This window comes from Medicago truncatula, chromosome 1, assembly GCF_003473485.1.
Source record: "Medicago truncatula cultivar Jemalong A17 chromosome 1, MtrunA17r5.0-ANR, whole genome shotgun sequence".
NCBI classification, from domain to species: Eukaryota; Viridiplantae; Streptophyta; class Magnoliopsida; order Fabales; family Fabaceae; genus Medicago; species Medicago truncatula.
Genome location: NC_053042.1, coordinates 46,685,747 through 46,705,160, shown reverse-complemented (window position 1 = coordinate 46,705,160; position 19,414 = coordinate 46,685,747). Strand labels below are relative to the sequence as shown.

At 33.1% G+C, this 19,414-nt stretch overlaps 2 protein-coding genes and 1 non-coding gene across 3 annotated transcripts; all 3 read left to right on the top strand.

Moving 5' to 3' along the window:
• The first annotated feature begins 2,229 nt into the window (after nucleotides 1-2,229).
• LOC11427994 (elongation factor 1-alpha) lies at nucleotides 2,230-5,551 on the top strand. The gene is made up of 3 exons (XM_039829879.1): nucleotides 2,230-2,383; nucleotides 3,771-4,264; nucleotides 4,356-5,551. The coding sequence occupies exons 2-3, from the start codon at nucleotides 3,803-3,805 to the stop codon at nucleotides 5,238-5,240; spliced, it is 1,347 nt and encodes a 448-aa protein (XP_039685813.1). The 5' UTR covers nucleotides 2,230-2,383; nucleotides 3,771-3,802; the 3' UTR covers nucleotides 5,241-5,551.
• TRNAT-UGU (transfer RNA threonine (anticodon UGU)) lies at nucleotides 3,507-3,578 on the top strand. Its single transcript has one exon. It is a non-coding gene; the product is annotated as a tRNA-Thr (tRNA).
• A 1,825-nt stretch (nucleotides 5,552-7,376) lies between the features above and the next one.
• LOC11427993 (alpha-taxilin) lies at nucleotides 7,377-16,354 on the top strand. Its single transcript, XM_003591910.4, has 13 exons — nucleotides 7,377-7,523; nucleotides 8,162-8,377; nucleotides 8,448-8,567; nucleotides 9,493-9,578; nucleotides 10,067-10,172; nucleotides 11,060-11,127; nucleotides 12,619-12,696; nucleotides 14,224-14,288; nucleotides 14,574-14,640; nucleotides 14,740-14,922; nucleotides 15,297-15,353; nucleotides 15,474-15,569; nucleotides 15,818-16,354. Exons 2-13 carry the CDS (start codon nucleotides 8,167-8,169, stop codon nucleotides 15,959-15,961), a joined length of 1,281 nt encoding a protein of 426 aa, XP_003591958.1. The 5' UTR covers nucleotides 7,377-7,523; nucleotides 8,162-8,166; the 3' UTR covers nucleotides 15,962-16,354.
• Nucleotides 16,355-19,414: the final 3,060 nt, after the last annotated feature.

Genomic DNA, 19,414 nt, shown 5'->3' with positions numbered 1-19,414 from the left:
GTCTAGACGTTGGAGTCCAAGGGAATTTCGTATATTAGAATATCATCAATATAATTTAATACACTGTAATTCGCTGTTTGCAATTTTAGTTTAGTATGTTACCACTTAAGACTATCTATAACAATGATGATGAGATGCTTTAGGTTGGTTTTTTCATTTTCTCAAGTATACTTTTAAATAAATTTTCCGTCTATAATATATGGCCGGTGTCAATGAAAAAAATAAACATGGTTTGTTACAATTTGAAAGTCACATACATTTGTACCTATAATTGCAATCAAAATTTCATAAAACATTGTCTGTAATTCACTTCACATCCGTTAGCACAATAAAAATATGCTAGTAATTGTATGTTTGGTATCCTGGTGGGTGTGCTAGAATCACGGCGACCCACCATGATAATTGTATGTTTGGTATCCCGGTGTGTGTGCTTGAATCACGGCGACCCACCATGATTTTGCAGAAGCTACAAAGTGTAGCTTTTAAAAAATCACGATGGATCACTGAGATACTAAACATGTACTATAATGTGTGGTTGTTTCACCTTTGAAAAAATAGATTTTGAATTAAAAGAATCTATAGGGTTTTTTTTAAAGATTTTTAAAAAAATTAAAAAATATCTCTAGCTATTTCTGTTTTTTAACTATCATAAAAATCACTTTTTTAAGATTTGAAGCTCTTACACTTGAATTTTTATTTATTTTTTTTAAATATTGAAAAAAGCTACTAGAAATAGCTTTTCATTGAGGCAATTTTTATTTTTTTTAACAAAACAGATTATTTTTTTTTAAACAAACACAAAAAATAAAAAAGTGATTTTTTGGTTAAAAATATATATTTTCTTTCTAACCACCCTTTCTTTTTCCATCCTACTCATCTCTCGTGCGCCTCCATCTTGTTTGAATTTTATAACAAGAAAGTATTTGACGTTTTTTGTATTATAATTCAAATTGTATTTAACCCAATTATGTGTAGATTCGATTTATTAATTTAACTAATTTATTAAAATGACATGATTTGAAATTGACAACAAAATTTGTTAATTCAACACAACACAAGATATTAATAGAAAAAATTTCATAATACATTCACGTTAAAATCACGCTATGTAGCATAAACATGCTTGACGAATAAAATTAAATCTATAGTACAAGAAGATGGGAACAATCACATATCGAAATTAATATGAAATACAAGTTGATGTGGGACAAGCCACTTTGCCTAATCATACTATCCCCACAACTACACATACAAAAATTTCTATTGACCATTGTACTATCCCGCAGATACCGAAAATCAACTTTGGAGGACAATATGAATGATGAACAATGAAACCTGACACCATAATTGCCCCCAATGAGAAAATAAGAATGAAAAAGAAAGAAGGAAAGAAGATGAGTTAACTTTCAAAACAATGAAACTTTGGTGTCCGTGTTTTCAAAACAATGAAGTCTTGGTTCCCCTATTTTAAAAATCGTTTTTTTTGGTCCCTCTATTTAACTTTTTTTCTTCTTCATAAATTTGGTCCCCCGTCTCATTTTTAGATGATGTGGTTCTATTGATTTATGATATGACAACGTTTACTAGACATATTTTTGCTAACGTAAATATCCATATGTCGTAATAAACGTTGCCACGTTAATAAGTGTTGTCACGTTATAAATGAATTTGACATGTCATAAATAATGCTGCAAAAATTAGTCTAGCGACCAAAATTAAGAGCCGACTATACTCCTGAAACTAACAACCATCACATTGCATTATACTCTCAAAATTAACAACAATCACATTGCATTTTAATGGCCATTGGTTTTCAGGTAGAACAAGAGAACCATAATTTCTTTTTTTTTTTTTTTAAAGAAAACCATAATTTCTTCTTGTTCAAAAGATTTTCCTTCTTATTGATTCTTGTTTTCAGGACTTACGCATTTGACGATAATACTTGTATGTTATAAAGGCTAATTGATTTCTCGAATGCTTAAAAGGTTTAAACTGACTATGAACGTCTTAAATGATACTTCACCGTCTTAGTCTGTGCACATGATCTTTGAATGTTTTGGGGACTTCATTAAACTCTGATTCCATTGGTAGACTCATCTACTTTGACTTCGACCGAAACATAATCTCATCTTAAACCTCTTTTATTTATTATTTATAAAAAAAGGAAAACAAAATAAAACTACATAGTAAAATCGAATAAAATTTGAAGAAAAAAAAACATTGAACATTATTATATTTTTGGACACAATCTAAGTGCAGAGTAGTTTATAAACCCCTGAAACCCTTATTTAAAAACCCCACCGTTCCTCTCAATTCTCACAATTCTGTTCCTTGCAAATCGACTAGGGTTTCCGCAGCGCAGCCTTTTCTCCTTCGTCTCAAGGTAACAAACCAACCCTAAATCCTTCAATTTCTTTTCTTATCAATCGATCGATCAATGTATTCATAATCAATTCATTCATAGGTTATTCGTGTTGTTTACTTTACATCTGCGATTGATTACATTATAATGCTTTTGTTTTTCGATTTCTTGTTTTTCCATTCCATCCATGTACATGCTTAATCGCAATTCTGAATCCAATAGTTCTTTTATTTACTAATCATCGTAGTTTTCAAGGAGTTGATGGTTTTCTATACTCATACATTCTTCATTCATGCATTTTAACATTACCATGCCATTATTATATCAACATCACATTATTACCATGCTATTTTCTACAAGCACAACCTAAACACACAAAATAAGAATCTATATTGTTATATACTTCTTTTGTTTGCTATTCAATTATTGACTTGGATTCTGTTTTTTCGCAATTTAGTTTTACAGTTGTAGTGTAATTACAGGATCGTTGAAATTGGTTTGTTTTTGTTTCTATATTTTCCTTCGAGTTGGTATTCGATTATCATAATCATGCTGAAATTATGCGCCTGTTTAATTGTAATTCTGAATACAAAAAGTGATAATCGTTTATGTTTTTAAAAGGTGGTCTTACTTTGTTGTGATGGTGTTAACTTTTTGGATCCATATTTTCGAGTTTTATGTTGATTCATTCATGTAATACAACATAACTGATATACACATGCGTATCTATATTTTTTTGTTTCTGGATTCTGCTGAAACATCATATTTCGTGCCCGATGTATATTCTGTTGCTGACATATTGTCATACTTTATTCTTGATTACTGAAGTTTGTTTTACCTGTTATATCTGCTGAAGAATCTGATTGCATGCCTGATTAATAGATAAGATTAGAATCTGTTGCTGACACACATGCTTGTTCGATTATCATAATCATGCTGAAATTATGTGCCTGATTACTGAAGTTTGTTTTACAGTGGAGTCCCTTTTTCTTTTGAAGCATGCTTATGTTAGTTATTGTTGTATAGATTACTTGTTGAATTTTTTACTTGGATTGTGTATTTCTTCTCCAAGTGTGTTCTATATTATAGTATTTATTTTATTTTATTTTTTTTCATTTTTTTTCTTTGGGTTCATATACAACTTGCCCTTATAGCTCAGTGGTAGAGCATCAGTCTTGTAAACTGAAGGTCCGTAGTTCGATCCTGCGTGAGGGCAATTCATTTCATATAGTTCCAAACCCACTTAGTGGGATAACATTTTGTTGTTGTCATCTTCTTTGGGTTCATATTTATGTGTTGATTTCTGCTGAATTGTTAAATCTTTTAGTCAGTGTGTTGTTAACAGGTAGCATTTATTTAATTTTTTTCTTTCTTTGGGGTCATGCTTATGTATTATTTTCTTTGGAAGATCTTTTTGTGGTTTTCAGCTTTTAAGAACTAATGGGTAAAGAAAAGGTTCACATCAACATTGTGGTCATTGGCCATGTCGACTCTGGGAAATCAACCACCACTGGTCACTTGATCTACAAGCTTGGAGGTATTGACAAGCGTGTCATTGAGAGGTTTGAGAAAGAAGCTGCTGAGATGAACAAGCGTTCATTCAAGTATGCCTGGGTCCTTGACAAGCTCAAGGCTGAACGTGAAAGAGGTATCACCATTGACATTGCTCTCTGGAAGTTTGAGACAACCAAGTACTACTGCACTGTCATCGATGCCCCCGGACACAGGGATTTCATTAAGAACATGATCACCGGAACATCCCAAGCTGATTGTGCCGTTCTCATCATTGATTCCACTACTGGTGGTTTTGAAGCCGGTATTTCTAAGGATGGTCAGACCCGTGAACATGCTCTCCTTGCTTTCACTCTTGGTGTGAAGCAAATGATCTGCTGTTGCAACAAGGTATTTAATATTTTCAGCCCCTTGAAGTTGTATATTTGATTATTTTTATAATTCATTTATTTAAGTACTAATTTGCATCTATCTTGAACAGATGGATGCTACTACACCCAAGTACTCCAAGGGTAGATATGATGAAATTGTGAAGGAAGTTTCATCCTATTTGAAGAAGGTTGGCTATAACCCAGACAAAATTCCATTTGTTCCCATCTCTGGTTTTGAGGGAGATAACATGATCGAGCGCTCTACAAACCTTGACTGGTACAAGGGTCCAACCCTTCTTGAGGCCCTTGACCAAATCAATGAGCCTAAGAGGCCTTCAGACAAGCCCCTCCGACTACCACTTCAGGATGTCTACAAGATTGGAGGAATTGGAACTGTGCCTGTGGGGCGTGTCGAGACTGGTGTCATAAAACCTGGAATGGTTGTCACTTTTGCCCCTACTGGACTGACAACTGAAGTCAAGTCCGTGGAGATGCATCATGAAGCTCTCACAGAGGCCCTTCCTGGTGACAATGTGGGATTTAATGTCAAGAATGTTGCTGTTAAGGATCTCAAGCGTGGGTATGTTGCCTCAAACTCCAAGGATGACCCAGCCAAGGAGGCTGCTAACTTTACATCTCAAGTGATCATAATGAATCACCCTGGCCAGATTGGAAATGGCTATGCCCCTGTTCTTGACTGCCACACCTCCCACATTGCTGTCAAGTTTGCTGAGCTTGTTACTAAGATTGATAGGCGTTCTGGTAAGGAGATTGAGAAGGAGCCCAAATTCTTGAAGAATGGCGATGCTGGTATTATTAAGATGATTCCCACCAAGCCCATGGTGGTTGAGACTTTCTCTGAATATCCTCCACTCGGCCGTTTTGCTGTTAGAGACATGCGTCAAACTGTGGCTGTTGGGGTCATCAAGGCTGTGGAGAAGAAGGATCCCAGTGGAGGACTTAAGCAGACCAAGTCAGCATTGAAGAAGAAGTGAACCGAGCAGGATGATCTATTTACTTGGGAAGCATATCATAGTTATTACAATAAATGGTCTTTGGTCCTTAGTATTTCTATTTCTCTTCTAGTTTACTTGTTTTTCATATTAAGTGTCAAGTCTGCACCTTCATCTCTTAGCTTGTGTTCTCAGAACTGGGTTCTAGATCGACGGTGGCAGTACTATATCTGTTTTGTTTTTATGCTTTAATTGTTGTGTCTAGTCTGAACACTTGGATTTTGTAAGCAAGCAGTAAGTTCCAGGACTTGCTGACTTTGTTTCTAAATATCAACTCTTTATTTTTGTGTTTATTCCTTGGTGTGATGTTTAAGTTTTTGCTGGGGCATGGTTCTATATGGTTTAGGCAATTTGTTTACACCGATTTTTGGTAATGTAAACTCCATTATCTATTAATGGTATCCGTCAATGGTTTTAGGACATAAATGTCGATCTGATGGTGACAAATGTATTTTTAAGGAGGATCGTTCAAGCCTGACATCACTTCATTTATGATATAAGAACATTAATGTCAGAATTGCTTCCAACATCTTGTAATAACAAGTTGTCTCATGACAACGTGATAGAAAATAAAAAGAAATAGAATAAAGATGAAAAGAAATGCAAAAGAAAAAGGAAAGTAAAACAAGAACATTGATTAAATTGCAGGAATGTAAAGGGTGGTTGGAATCTGCCAATCCATACACTCATGAACCCATATGCTCTATGACGAGGGAGGGTGTTGGAGTTTCAGAAATCAAGAAACCAACCCATTGTAATTATTACAAACTGATATATATAGACCTTGTAGAGAAAACTACCACTAAATCCTACGGTCTATATTAAAAGTAAAAATAACTTTCTATAACTTCCTAAGACACTAGAAAATATCTTCCATGCACTAAGCCACTAGGAAATAGGAAATAATCTTCAATGCACTTCAGCCTTGTTTTCCGCCATACGCTCCAATTGCAACTTTGAATTATTCTTTCTCCTTGTCTTTGATCGAAATTGCGGTGTGTCGAAGTCTGTCTTTTATTGGTCGAAATCCCTTTGCACTTTGCAGTGTGTTGAAATAACCCATCTGCCTTGTCGAAAACATAATCATGAGTTCCACCAAATATTTCATTTTTGGTGTTAACAGCAATATTGTTGCCTAGAATGTCAGGAGCATTTTTTAATGTTCACCTGCGCAATGTTCCGATCATTTTATCTAAATTTTACAATTGCTAAGTAGGAGCGCCTAAATTTACAGCAGTTATCTTTGGGTAATGCCAATGACATTTTAGAGTACGTGGTTCTAATGTTATACCTAGGTAATCAAACGGGACAGGGCATACAAACAGAGGAGGTACGAGTTCAATTTATAAACTATCATTCAATTTAAGACTAACAACAAATTTGTGAAATGAAAAATTGAAGACAATCAATCAATTTAACAATCACCTTAGATGCAAAATAGGGATGAATAGATGTTCCAAATTGAATCTTGTATTTTTATTTTTATTTTAAGAATTTGAGTTCCGTGTTCATTTCAAAAACAACTTCTTAGCATAAATTAGAGCAGCTTCAAAACCTTTTTCCCTATATTTTTAAAAAATGCAACTAGGTCAACATTGATACGAGTATTCTTAGTTTGAAAATTCTTCCTAATTGAATTTACTGCAAACAATATCTCATACCAAATAATCATGCCTAAAAAAACCTCAAAATATTCAAGCTCACAAGTGGATAAAAACTTCAATTTTTATTTTATGTTCGTCGCTAACTTCACCTAATTTCCATAAAGCATCTTATACCTGTAAAATTTACAATCATAGAGATTTTACACTTTCAACACCATTTTCTCAATGTAAGTATAAAAAAGTTACTATTATCTCATTACTAATAATATATATATATATATATATATATATATATTAGTTAAATAAAAACATTAAAAAAAAGCCTAAAACAATGATTTTACTAACCTAATAGTTGAGGCGACCCTGATTGCGATCCTACACAACTTATGATTCGTCTTCATAGTTACACACAAAAGATATTCGTTTAGTTTACGGCACATTGTGTATTTTTTTTGGATATTCACATTGTATATTTTTATATTATGACAAAATACTCATCTCCTTATAATTCATGTTTTTTTAACATACAAAAGGGTTAATTCTGTACTTCAAAGTTCACAGTTCACATAGAAGAAACAAGGTCACGAAGAAGTTCTACTACAACATTCACACTATTGGATCTTCTCATCACTTTCTCATTTCCTTTGATTCTTCCCGCTAGGTATTCCCCATGGTTACCCCTCTTTCTTTTTTTCCATTTTTTCTTTTAAAGTTATCATTTTTACTTTTATTCTCAATCACCCAGATCACAGATTGTTGCACGTAAGCTATCTGCACTGCACTCGTTCGGTTTCTTCTATTTTTAAATTGTTGGTATCAACGATTTGATTTACGTGTTTTGTATCCAATTTAATTATCTCTTGCAATTTCTTATTTTGTGTGTTTAGGTTGTGCTTGTAGAAAATTTAACTCCCATTGTAGAGAGATGTTATGACCGTTGTTGTAATTTTATTGTAATGCAAATTATCATCGTACTTGTTCATTTTTGTTTTGAAGATTTATAGAAATTTTCAAAACTCAAAACCCTTGATGAAATTTGATAGTAGTTTAGGTGCTTTTGACATAATAATATCTTTGCTTACAATAGCAATAACTCAAAAGCAGAAGGTAGCTGTAGGGATATTTGAATTGTTAGGGCACAGTTTCGAACCTGCAATTCTATTCTCACCACTAGGCTATTCGACAAAAAAAAACAAAATATGTGACTGGTTTTGATGTTTTCCTGATTTTATTTTATTTTTGTAAAGGGAGGATTAAATTGGAGTTGAAGAGTTTTAATAAGGGATTTTTGAAATGTAGGAAAAATGCAGAATCCAGAAGCAAACCAGCTTCCTGAAGTTGATTCATTGCCGGATGGGTTTGTTGAGGGCACTGCAGAACCTGTTGCACCTGCAACTCCAACCCCTGAACAAGAGAAGCCCATCAGCGATTACAAGGAGGATGGTTTTATTGACTGTGGTCATTCTAATGAATTATCAAATATGCCGGGAGAAAAGGAGTTTCAAAACAATCATGGTAAGCGAAATTAGGGAACTAAAGTTGTCTCTAATTTTTTGTTTTCTGAAGCATGTATTTTTCACCTCAGACTGCTCAGTGGAGGCACATATTACAGCTCTTCTAGCTAGTTCTGTTTCTGAGTCTCCACCATCCAGAAGCAGTGATGTAAAAGAGCAACAACAAGGAGAATGCCAGAGTTCAGATAAATGTAATTCTCCTAACCATCGATGCCCCATTTGTAGACTTCATATTTAGTAACTGCATGCTATTTAAGCAACATATTGATGTTTACTTAAAAGTAAGTTTTAATTTGGTGACTCTACAATAGAGTGTTGTCATTGATCATTGCTTACGGGTGCTATTTGTATAAGTTCTTCTATAACTTCCTTTATCAAGTAGATTATGTATCCTGCAAGACCAATGTGTTGTACCAATGTAAATTTTTCTTCTTTCCTTATTCATTTTCCTACTCATGGAAATTTTAGGTGCCCCTGGGTGCAATAGGTCCCATTTTCCTACTCATGTTATTTATTACATACACGATTGTCAAAATTGTAATAGTCCTTGCTGATGTGTGTATGTTTACTTCTGGATGTGACTTAAAAACCATGAAACTCTTTTGTTTATAGTGTTCTAGTTCAAACATTCTCCATATTGTATGAAATTAGGCATCCCCTTTGTTATGACCCTCAAATTACCCTCTCTCTGAATTATCCATTTTGTCTAACTTTGAACATGAAATGACTTTTCCGCTCTGAAGCTAATTGAATGTGCATGGTTCAAAGAACAAATTTGTTGGAAAGGTGAACCGTATCTTTTAACTTGGCGTTCTTATACTATCTTATATGATTGAACAATTGTCCATGAGGTGCCAGCTCAGTGGTAAGAGCCTGACCTTGTAACCTCAAGAGACGGAGTTCAAATCCCCCCGGGGAAGGTTGTAAAATGGTCATCAGTGCCACTTTAATTAATAGTAATTTTTCCCTTCTCCATTTTTTTCAAATGTGTGGAATGATTCTGTTAACAGTCATAATTGACGGATTCTTGTGTATGCTTGCATTATTGATGTCTTCTTGTTCTTATTTCTTTAGTATCTGATAAGGTTCTGTTACCATTCTTAATTGTGGTTGCAGCTAAACAACCTTTGGAGACAAAAGCATTGCCTGTAAAGGATGCGTGCGCTTCAGGGATGGTTGATTCTTCAAAAAACAAAAAATCAGTTAGTAAATTATGTTAATTCCTGTATATCTCCGCATGCATTGGAAATATAAATATATGGTTCTGCTATATATTGTGTTCTCTGCCTTTCTCTCGGACTCTCCGAGTAACTTTGCCTCTCTTTGATAAGGCTATTTTGTCTGTAGTTCAACCCATCAACTGTCACATTTTATTTGACTAGCTCTTTTGTTTGTTTACAGCAGTATCTTACAAGTTTAATAGAAAAAATGACTCAGGGGGTTCAATTAGGTTCTATTGAGTAGGGAATTCATTTGGAAGGGTTAGATTAGTTGACAAAATAATGATTCAGAGGGTTAGGTTAGTTGACAAAATAATGACTTGCAGAGGGTTAGATTAGTTTCAATGAGAATATTTCTTCTTTTTTGCATTTATCTTTTGGTCAATTTGAGTTTTTTTTCCTCTCTTTTGGCATGTTCTATATGGCTACATTCAGGAGAGACTGAATAGTCAAACTTCTAATTTTCTCAGGAAACTGGGGAAAAACGCAAGGGTTCAAAGCGTGCACTTAAATCAGAAAAGGAGCTCTTAGAGTTTTCACTCAAGTATCAACAAGTATTGGCTGAAAGAGATGCAGGTTGGAATGAATATATCTGATCTTGAATAGTGTGTTTTGAATTTTTTGCTGGAAAACATTTGTGAACTTTCATATTATGATAGGAAAAATCAAGAGAAAGTGAAGGAAGGTATTTCAGAGGATTAGAGAAAATAGACAGACTGTTTGAATCTTAAAATTCAAGAAATGAATCAACCACTTGTTACTGTACACTGATATTTATAGAGGATCAGCTAAGACAGAATTCTAGAAGATCCTGCTCACATAGGTTTATAACATGATAACTGAATGTGCTAAGTCGGCTAACATATTAACTGTCGTTATTTTGGACCTCTTTTTAAATGTATTGCTATTATAGAGGGCAAAGTAATAATTATGTGTTTATTCATTTATTTTCTGAACCATAGAAACCAGTTTCTATTACATTACAGTCATCTAATTCTCCTGATGACAAAGCTATTAGTTCATTCTACAGAAACAGTGATACATAGTGTAATCAAATTATTGGATTTCATACTTTATACCAGTGTAATTTGATGCTAGGATATTGAAGGGATTTTCACTTTATTCAGTAATTACCTTTGTAATTGAGCACTTGAATGGTATCTTCTTAACTGTAATTGGATTGTATTGCTCTTTTGGTTTTCCTTCTAAATGTATTGCTTCTCTATTATTGTAGTAAGTGTATCAACAATTTATTTTTCTAAATGACCATTTGAACATGGTACATTTTTTTTTCTTGTATTAATTTGGGTTAGGTTGGAGTTTTGTGTAAGCTTGTGTTGTTTTGAGAAACACTTAGGGGAAATGGTATATTTTTAGATAAACTTTTTTGAAATCTTAAATACATTGCAGCCCTTAATCTGTAACTAATTTTTGTTCATTGACTGCTTCATTCCTTTTTGTAGCTTTTGCCGTCAGAGATAAGCTTGAGTCACTATGCAGGGAGTTACAGCGTCAAAATAAAATGCTGATGGTATTCTTCTGTTACAAGATGTTGAATACCTAATCAATTAGGCAGGAGGTTAATCTGACTGCAAAACCAAATTTTGGGCTAATCTGACTACTAAATGATTTCGCTTGTAGTGGAACACCTGGTCACGGGTTTTAGTTTCCATCCATGGAAATCTGAATTTGTTTGTTTGCTTTGCTGATTGAAAATTAGTCCTTGATGGGTTGGGTTTCATCTTGCACTCATAAGCCTTGATGAGGCACTTGTGTACAGAGCTGCTGGTATCTAAATTCTGAAGAATGGTAGCATGTCCTGGCCATTTCTCATGTTTAGTTTATAACCACCTCTAGTGCAAAAACATCCTACTCACATAAACACGTAAACTAAAGGCCGTGCAAAAGTGAAACACTAATAACTACAAATATAAAAATGCTTCAGTTCTCTCAACTGAAGCATTTGTTTTTATTTTCAGCCCCCATCCTGCCAAAGTATCTGTGTTTAATTTTCCCTTCCTAAACAACTCCCTCCATTCCATATCTTTGGTGGTGTAAGGTGTTTGCATACAGATTGTGAAATTATTTAATTTATGTATATTTGTACGAAAGTACTCTTATTTAATTATTTAAATTCTCTTTTTTCTTTGAAAAGATCAAAAATACCTCACGATAAGCAATTTCATAAATATAAACCATCTTAATTATATCTAGGGGTATAGTTGGGAAACAAAGATTAATTATATCTTGATTTTCTAAAACATCCATCGTTTTGAAACAAAAATGAAATGTTAAAACTACCAAAAGTTTGGAATGGAGGGAGTACATGTGAAATCTTCCTGGCATCATATTTGCGCAACTTTTTAGTTTCTAATTCACTTTCCTGATCATCCAAAAAGTTCCTTCTTGAGAAACCTATTTGGAAGTCCAATGCCCGCTGGTAATTATTTTGTCTGAATAGATGTACTTCAACAGGATTTACAAATACATTTTTAGCAATTTCTAGGCCTCACATTTGCAATCAGGGCAATTACTCTCTGGAAAATCTTTTTGGGATTCTTGGAAGTAATTCTGTGTTGTCTGTCCCTCCTCTTTGAGAAATTCTTGTTGATTTGTTATGAAAGTTTTGGTATCGAGGCTCAATTTTCATGTCATTGTGTGTACTGTATGTAATTTTGTTTGGCTGGTTATCAGAGTGCTTCCGTCTTGAAGAATGTCTCTTTTTTCTCTCCTAATCTCGCTACAGTATTTTTTTTTCCCCTTCTGGATCTTTGATGTTCTGGTCATGGTTGCTACATGACAGTTGTTGCTACTGATATGTGGAACGATTGAGCAGTCTTGTTTCATTCAAGTTTTTATATTCCATGTTGTATCTCCTCTTTATCCTAATAAGTTCCTTTTCTTATTACATGAATGTGACTTCTACCTGGCAGTGTGATCAGATTCTTATTTATTTTACTTCAAGAGCAACATTTTGACTTTGTTAATGAAAAAACTAGGATTCATATTCCATTATTTTCAGGAAGAATGCAAACGTGTATCAACTGAGGGGCAAAACTTGAGGATGGACTTGTCAGCTAAGTTCCAAGATGCAATCAAGGTTTGATCATTATCTCTAGTTTATAATACATATGATATTTTGAACAAAGTGTACATTTGGTATATTTCCACGTTTTAATTTATGGCACAGATAAAAAAATCAATAAAAAACTAATCAGTACGACAGTTTAGAGCCTGTTTGATTGACTATTTTTTTTTTTTAAAACTGTTTTATAAACCTATATGTCAAGGATAGGGGAACGACCACCTCCTGCGAATGATCAAACAGTAATTTTTACTTTTTGTATACTGTTGGGGTGAATGTTAACCCACTTAGACTTTGTTTGCGAGTTTTGAGTGAAAAAAAAAGAAAGAAGTAAGTGGAAGAAATAGAGTACATTGGGAGGAGGGGCTTTGGGGGGTTAATTTTTCTTCAAATATAAAACCCTCCTCATTTGGGAGAACTAAAAAATTGTATTGGAGGGAGGTTTGGGAGGGTTTATATGAATTCTTCAAATTTAATCTATGTTGTTATAATATTCTTAAAATTAAAAATATATTAATCATAAGTCTTAATTTATCACTCTCTGAAAAAATACTCTTCAAGAAAATGTAAAAGATTTTTCAATTTTCCCTTCTATTTCTCACCCCACAAAGCCCTTCCTTCCCCTCCCCTCCAAACTCCCAAACAAAGCCTTAGTGGGATAAGGCTTGGTTTTTGTTGTTGTATATATTGTTGGGATGAATTCTTTTCTTTTATTGGATGCTTTCTTGTTTTTCGACTTGCTATGGAATTAGCATCTATTCAATGCTCTGGCAAATTCTTTAGGTCAATATCCCTGAAATATATGTAGCTGGGTTGAACAGTAGCATTCAATATCTTCTCTTGCATGTCTTTTTCCCTATATATACAAAGAATATCTAAATGGTGCCTAGTTGATGGAAACTGGTAGGAATGGAGTTATAAATCTACAGTGAAGTTATCGAAAAAGCAAGTGATACTACTGTTAGGATATAGAATAAACGGGAATTAGAGTAGTTAGTTAGTAGAGAAATATTTGTATAGATAAAGAGGATAGTAGGATAGAGGGATTTCATCAAGTATTATAAATATTTAGTGAACAGAGTTATACAACAGTGACTCTTTTGCAGAAGAGGAAACTCTTGGCGGATCCCTCTCTCTCTCTTCTTTTCTTTCTCTTTCTTTCAATAAAGTTGTTATTTCTTTTCAATTCAATTTCTTGGTTCTTAACAGATACCTTGAGTACTTACTCCCAAGTCTAAATGTCTTCATTAAGGTTGGAATATTGATGGTTTTTACCCGATTTGTAAAGAATAGTAATATCTTTTCTAGCTGGCCCATGGATATGGAATCATTTTTCAATTATCTTATCAAAATGCACCACAAAGCAACCACAAAGTTGCCGAATTTGTTATGGTTCTTCCTTTAACAATTAATTGACCTATACACCACAATAGTTCTCAAATTCAGCTGCGATGTTTAAATATTTTTATTTTCATCAAATGAATCGGAGTTTTTTTTTCTCTCTGTAAAACAATTGCCATTGCTAACTTCTCTTTGCTACAGGATGTGAGCATCAGGCTCGAAGAACGAAAGGATGATTGCCTTTCTCAGCTAAAGGAGAACGACATGTAAGACCCTGAAAGGTTTTTTATGATGACATGATTTTTTGTGTTAAATTTTTCTGTGTTATTGTATCTTACCATCCGATAATACTTAGTAAAATATTGTTTTTGCCTGCATTTATTTCACCCTTCCCACAGCTCACAAGCTGGGCTCTGTTCTGTTTTTTTGTGTTTTCCTGCACCATACAATGGCTCTTTTTAAAAGGAAAAAAGGAAAAGCGTTCGTTTATTTATGGATCCTATGATTGTTTGTTGTCGAGCCTACAATAATTCGACTTGATTTCAATACAGGTTAAGAAACAATCTAAAGCAGCTTGCTGAGCAATATGAACTATCTGAGCAGCAATATGCCCAGAAGGTGGCGTTTATTCTGTTTTCTTGTGATTGACATTTGTTGTATTCATATTTATTAACTTTTGAGTCTGGTTTACTTAACTATTTTTTTATCAATCAACAGTTGAAGCAAAAGTCATTGGAGCTACAGATTGCAGAATTAAAAATTAAGCAACATGAGGAAAGATCTGCTCAGGAACAGTCACAAATGAAATTATATGCAGAACAAGTATCTCAGTTATTGGCAACTGAGAAGAATTTGCGTTTGCAGCTGACAACTGATGGAGAGAAATTCCAACAATTCCAGGTGGTCTTTTTGTCCTCTTTTTCATTTCTGTCACAATTTGATTACTTCACTATATTATGTGCTTATATTATTTGCATAAAAGTGTTGATTGTATTTTGTAATGTGTAACATTATGAATCATTTGCATATCATCCATGATTTGTTATGTGTGCATATAATATCAATTGATTTGTTTAAAAACAGTTGATATTACTCACTTTACTCTTTAAAGTGAATTGTTCGCTTCAGTGGGGCCTTATTCCTATTTTAGAATTGTGTTTGGCTGATCCTAGCTCTTCTGGTTCTGATTTGTAACATATTGTGGGATGTGAATTTACTTTAGACGTTTATACATTTACTAAGATTGTATGTTTCAAACATGCATTGAATTTCAGGAAGCATTGACAAAGAGCAATGATGTATTTGAAACATTTAAACAAGAGATTGAGAAGGTAAACTTGATTTCTCTTAAATATTTCATTTTTTCAAATCATATTTGCTTGAATCATATCTTAGTTGGATGAGCATAATTCTAAATCGTCTGCCTTTTCCATCATTGTGGTCAAAATCAGATGGCAAAATCAATGAAGGAACTCAAGAAGGAGAATCAATTTTTGAAGAGTAAATCAGAAAAGTCTGATGTTACACTTATAGAGTTAGTTGACGAGGTACATTGCTTGCGTTTCCTGTTCTGTTCTTGACCATTTATTACTCTATAATATATAAATAGGGAGATAAATTGGACCGTAAAGCAATATGTTAGTCACTGTAATATAGACTTAAGTATGTTTTTTTTCTCCGTCTATCAAAATATGGTAATTTTTGCTTTTCATCCTTAAGATATTCAGTCTCATTTCGGTTCCATATTTCTAAGAATGAATCAACAATGAATGTTTGCTTTTCATTGTCTGAACAGCGTGAGCGCTTGAAGAAACAACTGGAGAAAACGAAAAATCAAAAAGAAAAACTTGAATCGCTATGTCGGTCACTTCAGGCGGAGAGGAAGCAAATTTTATCCGAGAACAAGAGTAATAATAGTAGCAACTCGGCTCCAATATGAAGAAGAGGTGGTTCCAAACAACTTCTAGAAGGAAGGAAATGCATCTTTCTAATACCTTGTTTATATCTGGACTAGTGGCATGTCTTGGTTTGTTAGGGAACTTGCATGCAATATTGCAATTACATGATTGTGAGATTTTTTTGCTTTATTAATGCCATACCATTTATTTATCTACATTGAAAACGGGGTAGTAGAGCATCTTCTATTGTCTGTTCTTTTTCCTTTTCATGAATTGTATAACATCCTCAGTTTGCACAAAAGCAATGAGCCACGCCATTTTGCTGTAAACTTGGCTTGGGAGCTTCTCAATGACTGTCCAAAACATGTACTCGGTAATTTTGCGTATGTAGTGTGTTTGGTGTTTTGGGGGTTAAGAGAAAAGTACTTATAAAACTTTATGAAGTCCAAAGCTTTTTATGCATGTAATAATAAGAAATTAACACAAGCAGTAAAAGTTTCTAAAGCTTTTAGAAAATATACCAACAAATCATTTATTTTAACTTTTTTTAAGCTATGTCTAATTTCAAAAGCAATATTAGTTTGAATGAGCTTCATTTTGCTAATTGATATCGCATAAGCAACCCCATTACTTTTATTTCAATTTCAAATTGAAGATGAAGGCAAAATTGGTGCGAAATTTGAATGCAATTTGAAAACGAAAAGAAAGGAGGTTTTTAGGATTAATTGGTGAATGGACTCTGGGAGGTTCCAATTGAAAATCAAACACACTCTAGTGTGATGCTGCAAGAAATGCACATGCATCTCATGAAATTTGAATGCAATTTTCAAAAGCAAAATAGAAGAACAAAGCATTCAACTTTTGTTGTTTGTAAATTTAACCCTAACAACGCTTATTGAGTTGGGTCAAATCAAAGAAAGCCCCTAAGTTGTGTATGAATTAGAATTTAGAATTGCGGTTAACAACGTAAATTTGAGATCATCCTCTAATGCTTATCTTAAACCTCTCTTCTATGAGATTATGGTTCTGCTTAAGCTCCCTGCTTAAAAAACTTCAGTCTCTCACAACATTAGCTTAGCAAATCAGTGTGCTAATTTGCTAGCAAATAAGGGTTACAGGTTACTGCTCATCCTTTAAAGGAAACATTGTCGATAGCATCTTCTCGCTATTTAGCTTATAGCTTTTTAACAATGTCACAGAGGAGCGAAAATACATTTTCACTCTTTTATTTTAAAATAAAGATGCTTGTAACATTTCATTAATAATAATAATAATAGTTTCGATACAAGAAGGTACATCAGTATAAGTGGTGGAACTAGCTGATAGCGCGGCTAAAAGATTACAAGTCACCTTATTTGTTTGTTGTTCATTAAACTCAACTTGTGAGTTCTTAAAGTGAGAGGCAAAAATATTCTTTGAAGTTATCATAACATGGACAAACTCCACTAGCAATGTCTTTCTCTCTGTGTAGCTTTTCCTCCACTCTCACCACCACCACAACAACAATTCTGAATTTCAGATTGAGACTCTTCCGCCATGGCATCTACAATCAGCACCACAAAAGTAGTTTCAATGGTCATTGGCGACAATGGAAGAATTGGAAAGGCTTTAGAAGGTATGGGGGATGGTCAGGACCTTGCCAACACAAATGTCCCTGCCTCATCGCGTATGTACACACCCATACATGTCATGTTTAGCTGACCTGAAAAAGATGCATATATGTTGCATTTGTGATATCAGAAAAATGGCTTCTGATGTCGTACTAGTTTCGGTAATAGCCTTGTGAAGTCCAAAACTTGAACAGAAAAAGGACATATAAACATCACATGAGCCATATCTTCATTAGTAGAATCGTAGTTAACAGGGCTCTGCCCTCTTTTTTGTACCAAAAAAAAAAAAAGAATCATAGTTAACAAAGTTAGTGGGACATTGAACACGCTTGTCTTGAAGCCGTGCTCGTGTAGGTAGACAACCTCAACACATGCACCAAACTAAATTTTGATTTTTGGGGGAACCTTTTACCGCCAAATACCTTACCATAAACTCGACATTCGAAGATGATAAGTATCCACCAATTCTTTCATACAAAGTTGGTAAACACTTTTAATAGAGCACTCACCATTCTTTTTGCTGCTGCTTTGTTCATGGGTTGCTGGTACGTGGATCTGGTTACCGTGTTGGCGGTAGATCCATTCACCAATATTAAATCTTTGTTGATTCTATGGATGTCCACTCTTCATATTTTTTTTTAATCTAGTTTCGTGCTTGTACGCGGACATGTTGAGTTGCGTTCGTGAGAAGTGCTCTTTTTGTTAGAATTAATTAGGGTAGGCCTACCTGGATTGTATTGTTTTATTTTATTCCCTTTTGGGTGGTATTTGGGTCCGGTCTTATACCCCCAGTCTTTGTGTCTCTTTTTTTTATTTTTTTACAACAAAAAAAAAATCACAATTTTTCAATTGTAAAATATATATATATATATTGGCAAATCTCAACCATTCCAATCATCAAATTTTTTATTCAGTGCCACATCCTTTATAAAATTGAATTATTTTTTTATTTTCATTTGAATTTAATTACAAAATACTATTAACTTTGTTTTTGAATAAAAAAAAGTTAATTAAATTTTTTGTCCCTATAAATATCTGCAGTTTTATTTTTAGTCCCTATAAAAATAAATCACACTTTTTAGTTCCTACAAAATTTTCCGTTAGTGTTTTTCTGTTAAATTAAAATTTGTTTAATTATGCTTAAACTTCTAAATTTTTGAAAAAAATTTACACACATGTTCATAACATCGTAAGACACTCTTTATAAAAAAAAAATTAGTTTTTAAACATGTAATGAATTAAATATGATTTTTTTCTAAAAACCAAAATTTCAAGATTATATTAATGAAAATGCGGACCTAATAATAAAATTTTGAGCTACTTTTTTGGGAAGGAACTTTGTATAATGTTCTAAACAAGTATGTAAACAATATGTTAAAAATTTAAAAGTTTAAGCACTATTAAGCAAATTTTAATTTTACAAGGACTAAAAGTATGTGTTGGTCCCTGTTAAATTAAAATTTGTTTAATTATACTTAAACTTTTATATTTTTAAATGATTTTTAACAGACATGTTAAGAACATTATAATAATCTATTTTATAAAAAATTAGAATTTTTTATCATTAAATATAATTTTTTTAAAAAGCCAAAAATTCAAGATAAAACTAACAAAAATTTGGATCTAAAAATAAAATTTTGAGCTAATTTATTGCGGCGGAACATTTTATAATGTTTTAAACAAATATGTAAAAAATCATTAAAAAATTTAAAATTTTAAGCATAATTAAACAAATTTTAATTTAACATGAATTAAAAATATTAACGGAATATTTTATTGGGACAAAAATATGTGATTTATTTTTATAGGGATTAAAAACAAAACTGCAGATATTTACATGATTAAAAACTTAATTAAAAAAAAAAAAAAAAAAAAAGGAGTATT

What these genes read in the sequence shown, in the direction of transcription:
- LOC11427994 (XM_039829879.1), top strand. Translation starts at nt 3,803, where the DNA reads ATGGGTAAAGAAAAGGTTCACATCAACATTGTGGTCATTGGCCATGTC. An exon ending in TGATCTGCTGTTGCAACAAG is followed by an intron (nt 4,265 to 4,355) that starts GTATTTAATATT and finishes TATCTTGAACAG; the next exon opens with ATGGATGCTACTACACCCAA.
- LOC11427993 (XM_003591910.4), top strand. Translation starts at nt 8,167, where the DNA reads ATGCAGAATCCAGAAGCAAACCAGCTTCCTGAAGTTGATTCATTGCCG. An exon ending in CTTCAAAAAACAAAAAATCA is followed by an intron (nt 9,579 to 10,066) that starts GTTAGTAAATTA and finishes TAATTTTCTCAG; the next exon opens with GAAACTGGGGAAAAACGCAA. An exon ending in AGAAATTCCAACAATTCCAG is followed by an intron (nt 14,923 to 15,296) that starts GTGGTCTTTTTG and finishes ATTGAATTTCAG; the next exon opens with GAAGCATTGACAAAGAGCAA.